The sequence below is a fragment of the Mus caroli genome, chromosome 4, assembly GCF_900094665.2.
Source record: "Mus caroli chromosome 4, CAROLI_EIJ_v1.1, whole genome shotgun sequence".
In the NCBI taxonomy this organism is placed as follows: domain Eukaryota; kingdom Metazoa; phylum Chordata; class Mammalia; order Rodentia; family Muridae; genus Mus; species Mus caroli.
The window spans coordinates 93,807,769-93,828,205 of NC_034573.1; the positions used below are offsets into that span (position 1 = coordinate 93,807,769).

The 20,437-nt window shown below is 39.6% G+C and overlaps 1 protein-coding gene across 1 annotated transcript in view; it reads left to right on the plus strand.

Annotated features, from left to right (window-relative positions):
• Lepr (leptin receptor) overlaps positions 1–19,994 on the plus strand; it is an 89,243-nt gene extending 69,249 nt beyond the window's left edge. Inside the window, exons 16-19 of the mRNA XM_021159648.2 lie at positions 485–580; positions 2,037–2,142; positions 3,235–3,310; positions 19,125–19,994. Of these exons, the coding sequence (XP_021015307.1) occupies positions 485–580; positions 2,037–2,142; positions 3,235–3,310; positions 19,125–19,946 (1,100 nt within the window). The 3' untranslated portion in view covers positions 19,947–19,994. The remainder of the gene's footprint in view (positions 1–484; positions 581–2,036; positions 2,143–3,234; positions 3,311–19,124) is intronic.
• The last annotated feature ends 443 nt before the right edge of the window (positions 19,995–20,437 follow it).

A 20,437-nucleotide genomic window follows, 5' to 3' on the forward strand; every position in this document is an offset into this window, starting at 1 on the left:
TGGTTGGAATGGGTGTGTCACTGTGGGTGTGGGTATAAGATCCTCACCCTAGTTGCCTGGAAGTCAGTCTTCCACTAGCAGCCTTTGGATGAAGACAAAGAACTCTCAGCTCCTCCTGCACCATGCCTGCCTGGATACTGCCATGCTCCCACCTTGATGATAATGGACTAAACCTCTGAACCTGTAAGCCAGCCCCAATGAAATGTTTTTTATAAGACTTGCCTTGGTCATGGTGTCTGTTCACAGCAGTAAAACCCTAACTAAGACAGATGATAATGGATTAAACCTCTGAAATTGTAAGCCAGCCCCAATTTGAATGTACAAGAGTTGCCTTGGTCATGGTGTCTCTTCATAACAATGGAAACCCTAACTAAGATAGCCATCAAGCCAATCCTTAAATAATGACTAATGTTCAGAAAGAATAGCCTGCAGTTTTCTCTATAGGTCTCATTCTTAATTAACAGGAACTTTTTTCTCTTTTCAGATAATTTTATTCCCATCGAGAAATATCAGTTTAGTCTTTACCCAGTATTTATGGAAGGAGTTGGAAAACCAAAGATAATTAATGGTTTCACCAAAGGTAAAAAAAAAAAAATCATCTATATTCTTTTTTAAAAAATATTTGTGTGTGATACAGATGCTAGGATTGATGCTCTGCACATGTGCCTCACACCCTAGTAGAGGCCAGTACCCCTCTCCTTCTACTCCAGGTCCTGGGGGGGGGGGTTGAACTCAGGTCTTTTGGATTCTATGCAAATGCTTTCACTTCTGAGGTGATTCCCTGGCCCTACTCTACTTTTCACTGTATACTCCAAGGCTTGTCAGTAGTTAGGCTATCACTGGATAATTCCTTCCTCAAAGGATCATGGAAGAGTTACATGTGTCATTGGGTTGTTCAAGGAAATTTATTATTTTATTTAGTTATGTATTTGTGATCTGGAATTGGATAGTTATATTCACTGGGCACCTTCTGTTTGGATTACTGCACTTAGCCATGGTTTAATTTTTATTACTTCTTAAAATATTAAACCCAAGTAACATAATAATAGAGTTTCAAAGCAAAGCATTTTAATGGCTTCTAGAATAATCATAATTTATTATTGAATAAGTATATGTTGACCATGTTCCATAGACTGGAGACCAAGTGTGGAACTTAGGTCTCATTGCTGCCCAGGCAGTGATAGTCAGCAAATGCATTATTTAAGATATAGCACCAGGTGACAGTTAGTGATTTGAAGGTAAATACAGTGAATATAAGACAATGAGTTAAAATGTGGCACGGAAAGTATGATCTTTCTGTGGGTTCCAGTGCTTGGGCAATGCTCTGAGTACAGAAGGGAAGAACACTGTAAGCTGGTGTGCCAGGTGCCACACCCTGAGGCATGATTGTGGTAGCTGAAGCAGCATTAAGAACATCAGGACAGAATAGCTCATGCAAAGAACCAGAGTCCTTAAGCAGCAAAGCTACAGGTGTGTCTACAGCTAAAAAGATGAAGATTGGCAGGTGCTGCCAACAGGGTCTGCAGTATCAGATGGTGAGTTCATCATAGCAGCTTTTACTGCTGCTGTGACTCAGTGTTTTAAAATGACTAGATGGATAGGCTGGGCAAGTGCATACTAAAACAATGTTTTACTGAACTTCACGTATAATACTAAACAAAACAAGTAGTAATGTGGCCACAATGTATTTGTATTTCTCCTTTAAAAATACTTATTTTAATTTTTACACGTATGACTGTTTTTTGAACATGTGTGCATGTGTAACAAACACATTCCTGATAATCTCAGAGGCCAGAGGGAATCAGATATCAGATATCATGACACTGGAGTAATAGATGATTTTATACTGCCCTGTGGTTACTGGGAACTGAACCTCAGCCCTCTCTCTGTATGAGCACTAAGAGCCTGTGCTCTTAGCCTCTGAACCATCTCTGCAGCCCCTCTTTTCTTCTTTACCTTTGAAATACTATAGATAAATATGGAGTTAGAATGTGCCCTGCATATGATTTTACAGAATAGTTTTGTGTCTCTTTCAGATGCTATCGACAAGCAGCAGAATGATGCAGGGCTGTATGTCATTGTACCCATAATTATTTCCTCTTGTGTCCTACTGCTTGGAACACTGTTAATTTCACACCAGAGGTATTGCATTTAGATAAAGGCTTTTGCCATAAAGAGTGTAACTTAAGTATATTTAAAGACTGACATAAACCCTAATTCATAATATGAACAAATATAAATGCATTAGAAAAGTTTTTGCATTCATTCCATGTGCAATCAAGATGACAGAAAACGAAGGTTGTTTTCAGGAAATCACTTTTCATCTTGCTATGAAAGCATACACTTAAAGGCAGAATTCAGCTTTAAAAAATTTTTCTTTTGTAAACTGAATGGTGGTGGCAACTTTTCTTAGCACCTCAGAGGCAGACACATGTGGATCTCTGAGTTTGAGGCCAGCCTGATCTACAGTATGAGTTCCAGGACAACCAGAGCTTCACAGAGAAACCCCCATCTCAAAAACAACAACTAAAGTGCTGTATATGCATTCAGGAATTAGCTGACAGATAACAGGACATCCTGGACAGTATGCTCTTAGGCTTTGTAAAAATGGCTTTTAAGCTCTGCAGTCTGGACCGAAGGTGTTAGTGAGATCATGAGACCCTAAAAGTAGATGTTTCATGGGGGAACAGATGCATTCCATCATGGCAATGGACCAATGATCCTCAGAGGGCTTCAGGGATGCCAATTCAGAAAGCTCCAAGGTGTCTGGTTTGATAGATGGTCTTGAGTTCCCTCATGATTCTGGGGGGTATCATACCACACTGTTGAGACACCCAGATCACTGGGTGATCTCACACATACCAGATCTATAGACACACAGTTCTATATCAAAAAAGTGAGGAGGGAAGACGTTATAATCTTGACATCGTGTTTTAGTTGAAATAGTGGGATGGGACCCATATCCCGTGGACTTATGTCTTATATCCCATGTGATGCCCATTTAAAATATTTTCTAAGGAAAACCTAGGCAAGGAAGTTAGTACAGAGCCTGGCACACAGCATAAGAGAGGTCTTCATAACAGTTTAGGGAACACTTTGTGGAATCAAGTGTAAATGTGGGTTTGGCCCTACTGACCTGATCCAGCAGACCAATGCTTATTTTGTATGTTAACTGCTAATGGTTTTACAGTCTCCACATTTCTGTAACCAGAGTGCTTTATTTCTTCTTTGCAGAATGAAAAAGTTGTTTTGGGATGATGTTCCAAACCCCAAGAATTGTTCCTGGGCACAAGGACTGAATTTCCAAAAGGTCACTGTTTAAGTATTTTAACCCAGATATCTAAGGTTGCAGTTTAGATACCATATTACTTACAGATCTTTAAACAGCTTTAAAAGGCTTTATTTTGTTGTGTTCATTTTATCAAGTCTGTTCATCCTTTCTCTTTCTCAAGAGCTGGGTTTGGGATTTAATCAAAGAAAACAAAACTCTTATCTCATGAGAGTTGACAACACATCTCTGTCTCTTTCTGCTTACTGTACATAAAAAAATAAATACTACAAGAGGAAGGAATGTTATAGATGGAGAATAGATAATTGACTAAATGGGCCCTTTTTTTTAAGTCCAAAGGCTTAGAATCAATATTATAACTTTCTACTATTTAACATTCACAACATCTTGCAAGTACAATATTGTTTTTAGATACTACGGTCTGACTTCAGGATGCAGTATAATAAAACTTGGAGTGATGGAGATTTGTAGATGAGAGAAGGTGCCACTTGCAGCATTTAAAGGTCTTAATAAGTGTCAGCCATGAATTCAAGTTACTGCTCCACATTTGTACATTGTAGACTATTGCTGCCTTTGTGTTGACCCTGGGCCAACATTGTGTTTTAGTTGAAATAGTGGGGTGGGACCCATATCCCGTGGACTTATGTCTCATATCCCATGTGATACCCATTTAAAATATTTTCTAAGGAAAACTGAGGCAAGGGAGTTAGTACAGGATACTGTCATCAAAGTAGAAAAGAAAAAAACAAAAACAAAAACAAAAACAAAAGCATATACTGGTTAGGAAGCTTATTTCAGAACCAGGAACACTTTTTCCATTTGGAGAAGTATATTTTATCTTCCAGCCTAGAACAAATACCCCCTCCCTCCCCCCGTACACACACACACAGAGGAATGAAATGAAATTTGTGGAAAACATCATGCTGGGAAGTGAGGAGAGAAAATCGAATGCTTTTTAAAACTTTCTTCCATTGGTTTAAAGTGCTGTTTGCAACCCACTAAACCAGTCTCCCAACATTCAAATGGCGTATGACTTGCAGTCCACAGAGCACAGCTTTGTAGCTTGTCAATGAAAGAGCAAGCACATGCCCTTGTACACACCATGAACCACATACACACCACCACCAGCTCCGGGTGAAGCAGTCTTCAAGCACATGAAACAACACCCTGTTTTCAAAGAGGCTACTGCTGTGCAATTTTGCCTCTAATCATTCCAATTGCATTGCATTTAATCTTTGCTCTTCCTAATGCTAGCCATGTGCCTCTGGCTCTTCAGCTGTGCTCTCCCACTCTCTCACCCTAGACTCCTTTTATTTCCAGAGTGTTACTGATTTTTCTTTTCAGATAACATCACTCTTCTTTCTCTTCCACAATTAATTCATATAATATTTCTCAAAATCAAGGTGATATCTCAAATGCACGGATGTGTCATTCATGTGTCTGTTAGTAGGCACAAAGCATGTTTTTATAGATAAGGAGAGATCGATGCTAAACTCTAGGTGAACAGATTTTTAAGAAATCCTCTTTGCCCTTGCAGAAATAAGATTGGGGCTGAGCAGAGTGACCAGGTGAGGGAATAAGAACTTGTATTTTTTCCCAATGGGAACCCTTTTCTTAAAAAAAAAATAATTCAGTATTTTTAAGTATACTTTTAATATTTAATTTTTAATGAGTATGTAATCTTTTGTTAAAATATTTATCTATCTGTCTATTTATTTATTTATATGAATGCCAGGTTGAAGGAATAAGAATTTGTCTTTTTTGTTTTCTATAATTCTTGCTCATTTTCCACACATACATTCACTCAGGTACTAATTTTTATTAGTTTATAATATTACTGTAAAGCTGTTCTTTGCAAGTCACTTTGCTATACCTTAGGGCTATATTGATAAGAAAAAACTGTATATGCTTCTGTGTTGTATGTATCATTTGGTGGGGAAGATAGACACTAGTTGATCATTAGAATTAATGCCACAGCCATAAGCTACAGCGTGCTGTTGCTTGGACCATGGGTGGGTATGAGTGGTGCAGGGCAGAGAGTGACATTGGGCCTGGCGGTGGTGGCGTACACCTGGAATGCATGTCAGGATTTGGAAGGCTGAGGAAGGAGGGTCCTTGTGAGTTCCAGGCCAGCCAGGGCTGCAGAAGGATTTTGAAGCTGCATTGGTTACATAGGAACACTGTCTCAACAAACAAACAAAAGGGCAAAAAGGATAAAGGTAGAAAGGAAGAGGGGCAGGTGGAGAAAAAGAAATTGATATTTGAGTCAGATGTGGCTGATAAATAGTCAGCATCTGATTCTGTGATGCAATGGTGAATATCTGGAAGGCCAACTGCTAATGCGTTCTCAAATGGGAAACACGGTGAACAGATTAGCCACATTTTCCTCTTAAATATGAGTCTTTCTTTTTTTTTTTTTTTAAATCACAAATGACTAAATGCCGATCTAAATAAAAACTGGAAAGCTCCACAATGTGGGTACGGATGAATTCAGGTCAGTCATCAGACTGCCTCTTAAAAGGAAGTTGAAACTCCCCCTCCCTCCAGCAAAGTGTATTTGGCAATTTTTCTTCATACTACTGAGGAAAAGGAATTTAAGTTTTCCTTGAGACAGAGAAATGCCAGACTGACCTGAGCAAATGCAGTCTGAACCTGTACCAGACAGACGTTTCTTCCTTTCCAGATAATGCCTGGCAGAAATTAGAGGACCTAGGGTGGATGAACCAGCAAATGTCTCTAGACTCTGGCTCACCGAGCTGTCTCACATCTTCTCTATTGGAGCTAAGTGTGGTGCTGTAATTAACAGGGTATCTGGCAGATATTTTAAGTAAATTGAAATATCACCCTAAGTTTCCAGATTCTGGTAAAGTGAAGTGAATATTGAAAGTTATTTTATTTATGTGTGTGTGTGCACATATGTGTGCAGGTACCCACCGATGTCTGAAGAGGGCACCAGATGCCCCAGAGCTGGAACTGACAGTTGTGAGCTGCCTGACATGAGTTCTGGGAAATGAACTCAGGTCCTCTGGAAGAGCTGCAAGCACTGTTAACTGCTGAGCCATCTCTCCAGTCCCTAATGTATAGATTAAAAAAAAAAATAGTGGGTTATGAATATCCTCATTTGTGAGAAATTGCTTTTTACTTTTGCAAATACTTTACCTTTTCATTTTCAGTATATGTAGTCATAGTTTTTATGTATTTCTAAGGCATAACAAAAATGCACTATTAAGAATAAATCAACAAGCCAGGGGGTGGTGGCACACGCCTTTAATTCCAGCACTCAGGACACACAGACAGGTGGATCTCTATGAGTTTGAGGCATGCCTGTTCTATAAAGTGAGTTCTAGGACAGCTAGGGCTATACACAAAGACACCCTGTATCAAAACCAACACAAACAAACCAATAAGAATCAGTCAATGGCAAGACAGTCTGAAGATGGGTTGGTGGCTTACCCTGGCCACATACTCAACCAGGATTCATAAAAACTTGGATTCAAACCCAGGTCCTTCTGACAAAGTCATATCCTTGCCATCAATTTTATATTAACATTTTAACCCTAATGTGGTTAATAGTCATGAAATCAAACATTCCAAGATAGATGAAATGGTCAATTGTGTTGCATATATTTTGATATAATTAAAAACTATAGGTACAAGATTTGACTGTGCATTTTTCTAAAGACAATATGTACAAAACACAAAATTACCTTTGTATTTACAAGCGAACAAATGATCAACATCCTTAAACATCAGGGAAATGCAAGTCAAAACCAGAAGGTGCCCTCCACAGCTTGTGGGGTGTCCATCACAGAAAGGACAGCAACACCACACAACAGAGACACTGAGGCTTTCAGACTGCTTGTAGGGTTGTAAAAACAGTGCAGGCCTTTTAAAGGGTCTGGCAGTTCTTTCCAGCTTAACTCGGGACTCAGCAATCTACTCTAACATTTCTACCAAAAAAAAAAAAATGATGAAACTTACACAGGAATGTTTATTCGTGAATATTCATAGAATTATTAATAGTAGCCAGAACCTGAAAAAATCCAAATGGCCTTCAAATGATAAATGAATGAACACCTATGATCTATTCAATTAAAAAAATAAAGTGAGAAAAAGAATAGATGGGCATATATACACCCTAGACATTGCAAACCAAACAGCCAATGGAAAACTATTAAAAAAAAAACTCAGTGGTTTCTATAAAAGTATTTTTAATATTTAAATTTTTAAGTAAATATATGTCTTTAATATAAAACTTTCTTTCATTTTGCTCTTTGAATCCTGACTTTCATGAACATTACCCTTTACGATGTGCCCTATACCTCTAAGTCCTAGGCATTTGATCTCATCTCTAAGATTTATCTGAAATTAACTCTCTCTACTTTTTTTCCTGTCCTTTGGTTTATAATATATCAAAAACTATACTGTCTTAGTCACTATTTTATTGCTGTGAAGAGATACTATGATAAAGATACTTTTATAAAAGAAAACACTCACTTAGGGGCTTACGGTTCCAGAAAGTTAGCCTATTATACTAATGGTGAGAAATGTGGCTACACGGAGATAGACCTGGCACTAGAGACACAGCTGAGAGCTTTACATTCTGAACCATACACAACAGGCAGAGAGACAGAGAGACAGAGACAGACATTGGGGCCTGGTGCGGGATTTTGATACCTCAGAGCTCACTCAATGACATAACTCCTCTAACAAGGCCACACTTATTTCAACAAGGGCATACTTCTTGTTCCTTCTAACCCTTTCCAAACCATTCTTCAAGTGAGAACTAAGCATGCCAATATACGGACCCATGGAGGCAGTTTTCATTCAAACCATGACATTCCAGTCCCTGGTCCCCATTAGCATATAGGTATATCATAATGCAGAAATATATTCAGTCCAAGTCCAAAAGTCTTCATAGTCTTTCATAGTGTCCATACTGCTTCAAAGTATGAAGTCCATGTCTTTTCTGAGACTCAAGGAAATCTCTTAACTGTAATACCCTGGACAATCAAAATAAAGAAGAACAGATCACACATTTCCAACATACAATGGCACAGAATATATGTTGCCATTACAAAAGGGAGAAAAGGGTGCACAGTAAGGAACTATTGGACCAAAGCAAAACTAAAAGTCATCAGGGCAAACTTCATATCCAAACTCCCTATCTTCCATGTCTGATGTCAAAGGCCTCTTGATATCTCCAATTCCTTTTAGTTCATTGACTACAACACATTTCTCTCTCAGGCTGGTTCCACTTCATATTTGCTGCTCTCCTTGGCAGGTATCCAATGACTCTGCATCTCCAACATCTGGGGATCTGCAACACAATCCAGGCTTCATCTCCATAGCTTCACACAATGGACTCTCTGGGCCTCCATGCAGGAGGCTGCCCTGTCAAATGCATGGTCTCATCAGCTTTTCTTAAGCTTGGGGGAAGAGTCTATAATTCTTTTCCTATCCCTGACTCTATAACTGAAGGTGCCAAGGTCTTCTGCTTGCTGGGGGCTGCAACTTGGGCCCTCTCTTGTATTATACTTGCACAAGCTTTCAATTGTTGGTGGATTTCTTTGTAACTTAAGCTTTCCTTTTCATAAGTTAGTAACTTAGCTGGGTAGGATCTTGCCCTGAGGTTACCGCTCCCTCTTTTCTATTTAGAATCAAACTCAATAGAATGGTGTCTTTTCCTTGAGCACAGGGCTTAGCTCTAACGTTACCTTTACTGGTTGGTCTTTTTCTCCTCAAACTGCCTATTTTGTATTTCTCTTTGCCTCATATGCTTCGTTTTTATTGTAGATCAATAATAACCACATGACACAGTCAATACTAGCCTGTTGTGAAATCTCCTCTGCCCATGCCATTAATCTAAAACTCTTCCATTTAGCCTCCATCATCTTCTTAGGACAAGGACAAGACAGTGACAGACCTTCTCCAACAAGTTTATACTTGATTGAACAAGGCAATATCTCTGAATCCTTCTATTCCCTCAGGCAGCTCATCAACTAGGAAATAAGCATGCTCATATATGAGCCTATGAGACCCTCTTTAATTCAAACTACTATATATACTAAACTAAACATGCAAATTGAAAGTGCAAAAGCCAGTAGTTTAAAATCTTTTTAAAGCAAGAGAAGAACTTGGGAAATGTCTCAGGGTGTAAAATACTTACCACAGAAGGAAGTGGAGTTTGAATCACTGGAACCAATATAAAGCAGGGTGCAGCTGGCTGTGGGTTGGCAGGGTTTTGTCTGCTCACCAGACATCTGTTGGTGCCTTGATCCTGTGAACACAGCCTATTTGTGCCCATGCTCCTCACGCCCACAGGAGAGCCCATCAGTCACCAGATTTCTCTTTTCTGAGCAGTATACCACAACTGCTAGTTGGAAACATGGCTCCCGGTGTTTGTTCTGGTGTGTGCCCTGGCATCTCTGTTTGCTCTTGTCTGGGTCTGAAAGAATACAAGTGTGTAGCTTTGTATAGAAGACTATTAATGGTATAGTCTTGGGTTTCATCCTTCCCACAAATGACAATGCTTTCAATTGTTTTGCTTTTAATCTTCTTGACGGGTCACTTATGTGTCCCTAAATGCTGCATGCCCTTAGAATAGCAGGTGGATGCTGCCACAGACTCAGCCATCGGGGCATTTACCCATGTGCACACTGTTCTGTAAGCTTTTCAGAGTCATCTGAAACTTTCAATAAACTCAGTTTTTTTTTTTTTCGTCAAAGAGAAACATTTGAACTACTTTTTTTTTAGAAAAAAAGCATACATATATTATACATTTTCTTCATTTCTTCCTCGATTTCTTTAGCCTTTATCAATTGTCACTACACTGTACCTGATTTTGTATATGGGTCTATTATTTAAAATGAGAGAACCAATAAACATCCTTCATGTCATTTTCGGTGTAACTTTTGTTCCACAAAGAGCCAAGTAATGTGCTTGATACAGATCTTGCTCGTTCCAATATTAAAAGAAGAATTTTAAAAACCAGAAGGCTTCCATTTGAACCATCTAATTAAATCATTTTTAATAACGGTTTTATTTTGTGTGCATTGATATTTTGCTTACATGTGTGTCTGTGTGAGGGTGTTGGGTCCTCTGGAATGGGGTTACAGACAGTTGTGACCAGCCATTTGGATTCTGGGAATTGAACCCACATCCTCTGGGAGAGTATTCAGTACTCTGAACAACTGAGTCATCTCTTCAGTCCCTTAATTCAAACTTTAACTGGCTTCATTTTCCCGCTGTAGGGCTTCTCCTTTTGTTTCTGTTCCTAAAATTTCTCATATACTTACCTACCTGCCTACTAACTAGTCTCTCTGCCATCATAACCTTGGTGTTTTTAGTATAGACATTGTCTTATCCAGGTCCAATATTCATTGGGAACTTTGCTGCAATGACCTATGCCAAGTAATCCCTTTGTCATCCCATCCCTGTCACCATTAGACTTCAGTAAAATGAGTGTAGGTCATCTGAAATGTTCAGCACTGGCTTCTAGTCAGATTGCTTCCCAGATTTCTTTTCCTTGTCTTCCTTGGTTAGATAACCACCTATGTGGCAAAGCATTCCCCCTGTGTGTCTGTCTCAGAGTTTTTATTGCTATCAAAAAAAAAAAAAAGAGAGAGAGAGAGACACAGCATAGTCACAGCAACTCTTTATTTTAAATTAATTAATTAATTTTCTTACACTCCGTATTTTTTTTGTTTGTTTGTTTGTTTGTTTTTCGAGACTGGGTTTCTCTGTGTAGCCCTGGCTGTCCTGGCACTCACTTTGTAGACCAGGCTGGCCTCGAACTCAGAAATCCGCCTGCCTCTGCCTCCCGAGTGCTGGGATTAAAGGCGTGCGCCACCACGCCCGGCTACACTCCGTATTTTATCCACCCCCCTCCACCGTCCACCCTCTGACTGTTCCACATCCCATACCTCCTCCCGACCCCGCTGTCTCCACATGGGTGTCCCCACCTCCCACCCTACCTGACCTCTAAATTCCCTGGAGCCTCCAATCTCTTGAGAGTTAGGTGCATCATCTCTGAATGAACACAGACCCATCAGTCCTCTACTGTATATGTGTTGGGGGCCTCATATCAGCTGGTGTATGCTGTCTGTTGGTGGTCCAGTGTTTGAGAGATCTCAGGGGTCCTGATTAATTGAGACTGCTGGCCCTCCTATAGGATCATCCTTCTTTTCAGCTTCTTTCAACATTCCCTAATTCAACAACAGGAGTCAGCTGCCTCTGTCCATTGGTTGGGTGCAAATACCTGCATCTGACTCTTTCAGCTGCTTGTTGAGTCTTTCAGAGGACAGTCATCCTAGGTCCCTTTTTCTGAGTGCTCCATAGCCTCAGTAATAGTGTCAGGCCTTAGGACCTCCCCTTGACCTGGATTCTACTTTGAGCCTGTAGCTGGGCCTTCTTTTCCTCAGGGTCCTCTCCATTTCCATCCCTGTAATTCTTTCAGACAGGAACAATTATGGGTCAGAGTTGTCACTGTGGGATGCCCCCCTCCTCACTTGATGCCCTGTCTTCCTGCTGGAGATGGGCTCTATATGTTCCCGCTCCCTACTGTCAGGCATTTCATCTAAGGTCCCTCCCTTTGAGTCCTGAGAGTCTCTCACCTCCCAGATCTCTGGTGCATTCTGGAAGGTCCCCCTTGTCGCTCCAGGTTGCCTGTTTCTATTCTGTCTGCTAGCCCTCGGGACTTCAGTCTCCCCCCCCCCCTGCACCCCGGCACCCAATACCAGATTAGGTTTTCCTCTCTACCCCACTCCCTTCCCCCACCTTCTCCCCCATCCACTTTCCCTCCCAGGTCCCACCCTCCCTTCCCACTTGTGACTGCTTTCTTCTCCCTCCCAAGTGGGACTGAGGTGTCCTCACTTGGGCATTTCAGCTTGTTGACCTTTTTGAGCTCTATGGACTGTATCATGGGTATTTTGTACTTTTTTGGCTAACATTCACTTGACAGTGAGTACATAGCATGCATGTCCTTTGGGTCTGAGTTACCTCATTCAGGATGATATTTTTCTAGTCCCATCCATTTGCTTGCTCCATCTGTAATGAGATCCGATGACCTCTTCTGGTGTGTCTGAAGACAGCTATAGTGTACTCACATACAGAAAATAATAAAAAAAAAAAAAAAGGGAGGAAGGCTGGAGAGATGGCTCAGAGGTTAAGAGCACTGACTACTCTTCCAGAGGTCCTGAGTTCAGTTCCCAGCAACTACAGCAACTCTTATAAAGGGAACCATTTAATTGAGGCTAGCTTACAGTTTAGACATTTAGGCTATTATTGTCATAGTGGGAGGCATGTTCGCATCCAGGTAGACATGGTGCTGGAGAAGTAGCTTAGAGTTCTACATCCAGATCCTCAGGCAGCAGGAAGAGACAGTGACACTGGATCTAGCATGAGCGTTTGAAACCTCCATCCCACCCCCAGTGATAGATGTCCTTCAACAAGGCCACATCTCTAATAGTGTCACTCCCTGTGGGCCTGTGGGGGGGGGGAGGGGGGCATTTTTCTTTAAACCACCATCTTCTCCCTTCTTTCTATCTGTGCTGCCAGGTAGTTGGTAGAAAATGGATTTCTTTCCAATAGAACTGTGCAGCCTATACTATCTGGTAGCCGATGTTGCTCCTACAAAGTCAGGTGAGCACTCAAACATCTCCCCTTGCTGCTCACTTGTAGTTTCCTCTTTTGAAAAGCATTCTAGTTTCAGTGTTCTTAAATTTTGATTAATGTTATTTTTTTCATTTGACTTGAGTAAAGAGTTTCACATCTGTCTTCTGTCAGCATTAAGAAATGCCACTGTTTCTATGTGCATTTCTCCCCTGTGTCTTTCACTTTGTCATCGCCATGGTTGTTGGTACTTGGGCACTCTTGAATAGCTTGGTTTGTTGTTTTATGTTCTGATGCATTGTTACTTTCTGTTATCCAATATGTCTGTGGAACTTTTACATCCAAGGAATTTATCTTCACATTAAAGCGCAGGGCCAGAACATTCTGTTCTGCTTTCAGGTCTCAGTCTTGCTAGAGTTGTGAATTACAGGACATCTGTTTTAAAATTCTCTCCTATACCATGAAATTTCTGTGTCTGTTAAGTCATGGTCTCTTGTGTACCTTTGCTTTTTTAATATCAGAATCCCTCCCCACTCTAATGTCTTACAGTCCTTTGCTTTCCATTCATGTGGGATGAAGCACAAGGGCAGTGACACTGGATCTAGCATGATCCACAAGGGTGGGACAAGGGGTGCGTGATTGCTACCCCACCTGAGTATTGCTCCAGTTCCCAACACCTCCACCCTTAGATGGCTGTTTTCCATAGCTCTGCTCTTCCTCCCAAGCTATGTGTCAGTGGTGTTGAGAACTAACCCTTGCTTTGGATACATAGACTAGTTCTTAGGCAAAGGCCTTTTAGCTGCGGTTTCTACACTTACTCTCCCTTCTATGTTTGGCAGCGTAGACTGGCTTTCTCTGTAGTTGCTGCCCATGTCTGGTCTTTGACTCTCTTTGGTCATTTTCTCTGATGTGCCTCTAAGTGTTCTCCCTGGTTTACAATTGAATTGGAATCATTCATTGTATATTTTCTTTCTCAGATCATGTGGATTTGATTTATTCTCATTCTGGCATCGTAACAATCTCCAGGGATGAGAAGAGCAATATGTCAGCTCTGCACTCTGAAATCAGAATCTTCTGTGGCCTTCCTCTGTGTGCTCCAGCAATCAGAATCTTGGATTAGGGATCTTGATTAGGAAAATATGTTTCAGTATAAATTCAAAGTACTTTCTTTTCTTGTAATTCCAATTTCATAGCATAAAAGATCTCAACTTTCCTCAATTTCTTTTGTATATTTCTTGTTTTTTTCCTGTAAAATGTAAAAGTAGTTTACGCCTGTTTTATTTCAAGTTTAATTTGCTTCATGACATCCCATTTTTATAATTTTATAAACTGTCTCATTAAAAAAATAATATATAAAAACACCACACACCAAAGTTATTCAGACCTCTATCCTATACAATTAAATGAGTTAGTTGGAACAGTTAGAATTGGCAGTTGGAATAGAAGCTGTGGAGATTTGCATTAAAATATTTATTTTACAGTATTTTAAGTGTTGCTTTCTCTCCTTTTCCCTTCTTTCCTCCGTCCTATCTCTCTTGCCTTTTCTCCCTTTCTTTCCTTCCCCGAGGCCCCATGCTTTTTGTGTACCACTGTCATCCCAACCCTGTTCTTACATGTTCTCCATTTCAATATTGCAACAGTGAGCTTAACAATTCACTTTATGATTAAATAGAAATCTAAAACCAAGATCCCAGGGAACTTGCCCTTGGGACTAAAGACTTCCTTGACTTTAGACATGCCATAGCAATCCAGACAACCTAGCAATTGTGGCTCTGGGTAGAATGTATCTGGAAACAGCTAGATTCTCCTTGGGAATATGTGGAAGAGCAGGCTAGTTTTTGGAGTCAGAGTTTTAGTCAGAGAGAGCCAGTCTCTGTCAGCCATAACACTGGCCTAGCAGCCTGTGTCTCATGGCCTTTATTTTCTTCTCCTTTCATAATCTGGAGTAATAAGGAGCCAGGAGAGATCATGAACTAGTCAGGTTAAGTTTACCTCTGCGGTCCGGCAAAGGAAGATGGAGGGTCCCTCTTCTCCCTGTCAGTGTTTAGGAAATGTTTTTATCTTTACTGTACTGTAAAAAGAACTAGGTCATGGTGTTTGCTTTGCTCTAGTTATCTGCATGATCTTAACCTAATATTCTTGCAGTCTTCAATCCATGGTCGAAGAAAAGGAAGAGATTTGTAGCAGAAGATTTATAGAGAAATGGATTTTTAAAAGTTCATGATGATGTCTCTGGAATTCCACTTTTGACTATCATGTCACTTTAAGTTCTTAAAAATCTGCTTTCTAGCCAGGTGGTGTTGGTGCACAACTTTCATCCTGGCACTTGGGAGGCACGGGCAGTAGATTTCAATTGGACTTCAGAGTGAATTCCAGGACAACCAGGCCTATACAGAGAAACCCTGTCTCAAAAAAAAAAAAACAAAAAAAAAAAAAACAAAAACAAAAACAAAAACAAAAAAAAAACCAATAGGAATAAATAGCCAGGTATTGGTGTTACATGCCTTTCATCCCAGCACTTAGGAGGCAGAGGCAGGCAGATTTCTGAGTTCGAGGCCAGTCTGATCTACAGAGTAAGTTCCAGGTCAGCCAGAGCTACATAGAGAAACTCTGCCTCGAAACAAACAAACAAACAAACAAAACAAAAAACAAACAAACAACAACAAAACAAAACAAAAAACAGAAAACAACAACAAAACAAAACAAAACAAAAAGAATAATTATAAATCAGTGTCTAAGGTCAGTATGGTGTTTTTGAACAAAGTCTAGTTTCTTTCATTTTTTTCTTCTTATCTCTGAATCCTTACTCTTTGTTATTCTCTTAAATTATTCGGTGGGCCTGTCGATTTTACCTAACCTCTTATTCCTTGAGCCCTTGTTCTTATACCTATTCTGATAGTGCTACTATAGTCCTCCCTGCTGGAGTGCTCGAGCTGTCTTTAGAGTATCTATGAGCTCCAGGAAGTGAGGGCGAGCAGTCCCTCCCATTTCCTAAGTGTGTCACTAGGATACAATACAGGACCAAAAAGCCTGCAACCATGAAAAGACAAGGGGTTAGAGATCTTTCATCTTTAGTTTTCTAAACAAGGTTTTTATTTTGCTTGCTTATTTTGTTCTGTTTTATTTTATTAAACAGAGAACGGACACTCTTTGAAGTCTCTCATGACCACTACAGATGAACCCAATCTACCAACTTCCCAACAGTCCATACAATATTAGAAGATGTTTACATTTTGAAGGAGGGAAGCAAACCTAAACTATGGTTTGAATGACTAAGAAATAACATTTGATGAGCTTATTAGAGAAGTGTATATTTGTGGCCACAATGTAGGTTTGATGTAGTTCAGTTTGGGCATATGCTTGATTTTCAGGGCATCAAAAATTTAAAGTTGATATTCATGGACTCTGCATTTTATTTTTTAAGTCATAAAATGATAATGGTGTGACTGTTGCTGTCAGAACCTATTTTGTTACAGATCACCAAATCTGGTAGGTAATGCCTTAACTAAGTGAACTCTCAGGCAATTTTTGACACACAGCTATGCAAAAATCCACATACAAACTGCAGGGAAGGGATTCCCTTTTCATTTCAGTGTGTGAAAGCTTCCATATTAGATTTCATTAGGGGGCTGGTGAGATGGCTCAGTGGTTAAGAGGGCCGACTGCTCTTCCAAAGATCCTGAGTTCAAATCCCAGCAACCACATGGTGGCTCACAACTATCCGTAACGAAATCTGATCCCATCTTCTGGAGTGTCTGAAGACAGCTACAGTGTACTTACATTAAATAAATAAATAAATAAATAAATAAATAAATAAGATTTCATTATAGTCACACAAATTGAATTTCAGCATTCTCTTGGATAACGTGGCTTTTATATACCAAATTTGGAACACTTTAGGAATTTCAGTTGTCAATAGTCTTGAAAGTGGCTTAAATGCTAACTTTCCTTTTAGTTCAAAGAAAGGCAGAAGTTGTGGTTTGGGCTGATCACAGTGCAGTGGAAGCTATTAGGATAACCCTACAAACTCAGGTCAGACATCAGTGGGAGCTATTAGTCTAACCTACACACTCAGGTCAGATTGCCCAGAGCAGAAAAGAATACCAACCTCCATCAATCTAATTCATTTCTACTGAATCAGCCAAGACTTCTGGCAGACAGGGAAGTATGCAGGGGAGGGAGACTTTCTGGTTATACAAATACTTCACAGTGAGGATAGGGTTGTTCTCCCTGAAACACAGATCAATTGCCATGTCTGTATGATGTTAATATAGCATAGGCTTTATTGCTTATATTCAAACTAAACCAAACTGATAGGCAAATAACATTCAAATTTAAGATATGTGAGTCACATAGAGGTGATTGACAATTTTATTTGGATGACTAATTTTAAAAATTAAGACACTAGGAAGACTGTATCCTTTTTTCTTCTTCATTAGCTATTAACAGATATCATTATAATATAAAATCCAACTGTGAACTTATAAAGGTTATTGTTTTCACTTTTTCCACCAATAGAAGGAAACAAAATTTGAACAAATGAACTTTTTAGAAGTTTTCTGACAACTGATAAGATCTAGTTCAGACACATGTGGTTATAAAAAAACAAAACAAAACAAAACAAAACAAAACATTGCTTAGTGAAACCTTCCCGATGAATCTGTTTAAGAGAGCAATGGCTTATTCCATAATTAATGACTCATTAAGAACCTTGAGGGATCATGGAGTACAGGAAACAGATCATTTGAGGAAGATGCATGAGCTCAACTGCACACTCTGTGTGGTTTTCATTTTTCCACATTGGTGGAATGAAGATAACGAGTGGATCAGATGCTGAGCTCCGTTAGAGTTTTGAACCAATTTGAAGATATATAAATAGTAGAAACATTAAAGGACAACTAAAATGTTTGAAGGAAATCACAAAGATTCTGTCGGACACAAAATGGGACACAATTTTCTCATTGTATATCATTTAGTAACACTATTTGCCCTTCAGTATTTTGACACTTACATAGGTCTATGCCATTATCACTATATTTAGTGTTTGATATATTTGTTCTTGTATGGTTTTAATCACTACTATACTTCAGTTAAGAGTTTGCAACAGCTGTGTTTTTACATGGGATATACTTGCCATTGTGAAGAACATTTGAGTGCACCACTATCTCAGGCAATAGTTCAAGAATCCTTTCAAGCTTAAAACAAGTAACATTCAAAGGCTAAGTTACATATACGATCTGTAAATTGAACACATTTTCTATTTAGTTGTGCTAACTATTCAATGTGATGTATCCGCAGTGGTTTTCATTTTGCATTTTGATGTGTTTACATTGTTTGTACTGAGCTTTTTGCACGCAGATTTTTTGATTTGTAGCTGCTTGGCAGGAATTCATTGTTATGTAACCCTTGTTCTTATAAAAAAAATATATATATATAGTACATTTGTCTTTTGTGCTTGTCTTCATTCCATGTGTTTCATAGGATATATCTTTACATGAAGGAATGTATAGAGAATAACAGTTTCAACTCTGTCAATGTCTCTTTCACCATCATTATCTTCAGCAAATGTACCATCAGTTTTTATTTTCAGATAGCCTCTGGCAGATTCTCACTGTGACCTGAGGCAGGTATGTTAAGTCAGTCACAGTTGCTTTGCCTTTGCAACTTACTTGGTATAAAGTAGATACTACCATTTTCAGAAGACTTGTTTTGCTCACTCTCCTGTATTCCAACCTGTTCTTGTTTTCATTTGAATTTCTGTTTGTTGGGTTAGTTTTTGCATTTGTTTGTTTATGCATGAAGATCAAATTCTCATTATGTGGAAATATAATGTACAATAAAATAGAATGACTTTTCAAAAGAGAGTATTTTCCAGTCACAATAACTAGTCTCTCCCAAGAGCCAAGCGTTTGCAGTCACTGCTCACTTTTGTAGCCCATGACCATGGTCAAGTGTCAAAATAATCCTTACCCATGAAGAGGCCCATGTGTTTGTGTTCATAGCATTTGAAGAACTCAAGCCTGAGAGTTTTTCTTGTCTAACTTTGAAAAACTGAGACTGCCTCTCCCTTCTGAGTTTTGATATTCCAAGTTTCCAGTTACCAACTGTGTCATTTGGGGTTGACTGTTGTACCTTGCTTTGAACCTTACACACCTACCTTTCTGCAAATATGACTGAATGAAGATGTAATATACTGAGCATTAAAATGTGTCTTTTCTTTTAGCCTGAAACATTTGAGCATCTTTTTACCAAGCATGCAGAATCAGTGATATTTGGTCCTCTTCTTCTGGAGCCTGAACCCATTTCAGAAGAAATCAGTGTCGATACAGCTTGGAAAAATAAAGATGAGATGGTCCCAGCAGCTATGGTCTCCCTTCTTTTGACCACACCAGACCCTGAAAGCAGTTCTATTTGTATTAGTGACCAGTGTAACAGTGCTAACTTCTCAGGGGCTCAGAGCACCCAGGTAACCTGTGAGGATGAGTGTCAGAGACAACCCTCAGTTAAATATGCGACTCTGGTCAGCAACGATAAACTAGTGGAAACTGATGAAGAACAAGGGTTTATCCATAGTCCTATCAGCAAGTGCATCTCCAGTAATCTTTCCCCACGGAGGCAGTCTTTCTCTAGCAGCTCCTGGGAGACAGAGGCCCAGGCATTTTTCCTTTTATCAGACCAGCAACCCACCATGATTTCGCCACAACTTTCATTCTCGGGGTTGGATGAGCTTTTGGAACTGGAGGGAAGCTTTCCTGAAGAAAATCACAGGGAGAAGTCTGTCTGTTATCTTGGAGTCACCTCCGTCAACAGAAGAGAGAGTGGTGTGCTTTTGACTGGTGAGGCAGGAATCCTGTGCACATTCCCAGCCCAGTGTCTGTTCAGTGACATCAGGATCCTCCAGGAGAGATGCTCACACTTTGTAGAAAATAATTTGAGTTTAGGGACCTCTGGTGAGAACTTTGTACCTTACATGCCCCAATTTCAAACCTGTTCCACGCACAGTCACAAGATAATGGAGAATAAGATGTGTGACTTAACTGTGTAATCTCATCCAAGAAGCCTCAAGGTTCCATTCCAGTAGAGCGTGTCATGTATAATGTGTTCTTTTATTGTTGTGGATGTGGGAGACAAGTGTCAGAGTCTAGTGTGAAAACGATTGTTTCCAAACTTAAGTGTGTCTATTTTCTCTCATTAATACAGATGAAACATATGAGGAAGCCTTCATTAATCTAGTAATGTCGATGGACTCTTACTGAATATACTCCCAAGATACTTGGGGAAGGTCTCCTAATTCTAGCTAAAAATAAATCCAGGAAGTAGAATCTATCTAAACATCTGAACTCTGTGGAAAGAAGAAATTTCAACACTATATTGACAGCTGAACAAAAAGATTTCAAGCTAAATCCCTGAGACATAGTTGTCCCAAGGGTGTATTTTTCTTACCTTGAATTGTCTTGTGTTGTGCAGATTCACATGTGCACGTAAAAGCTAAACTGAATAGGTATCCTTGTGTGTTTTTGAAGTATGTGACAAGTT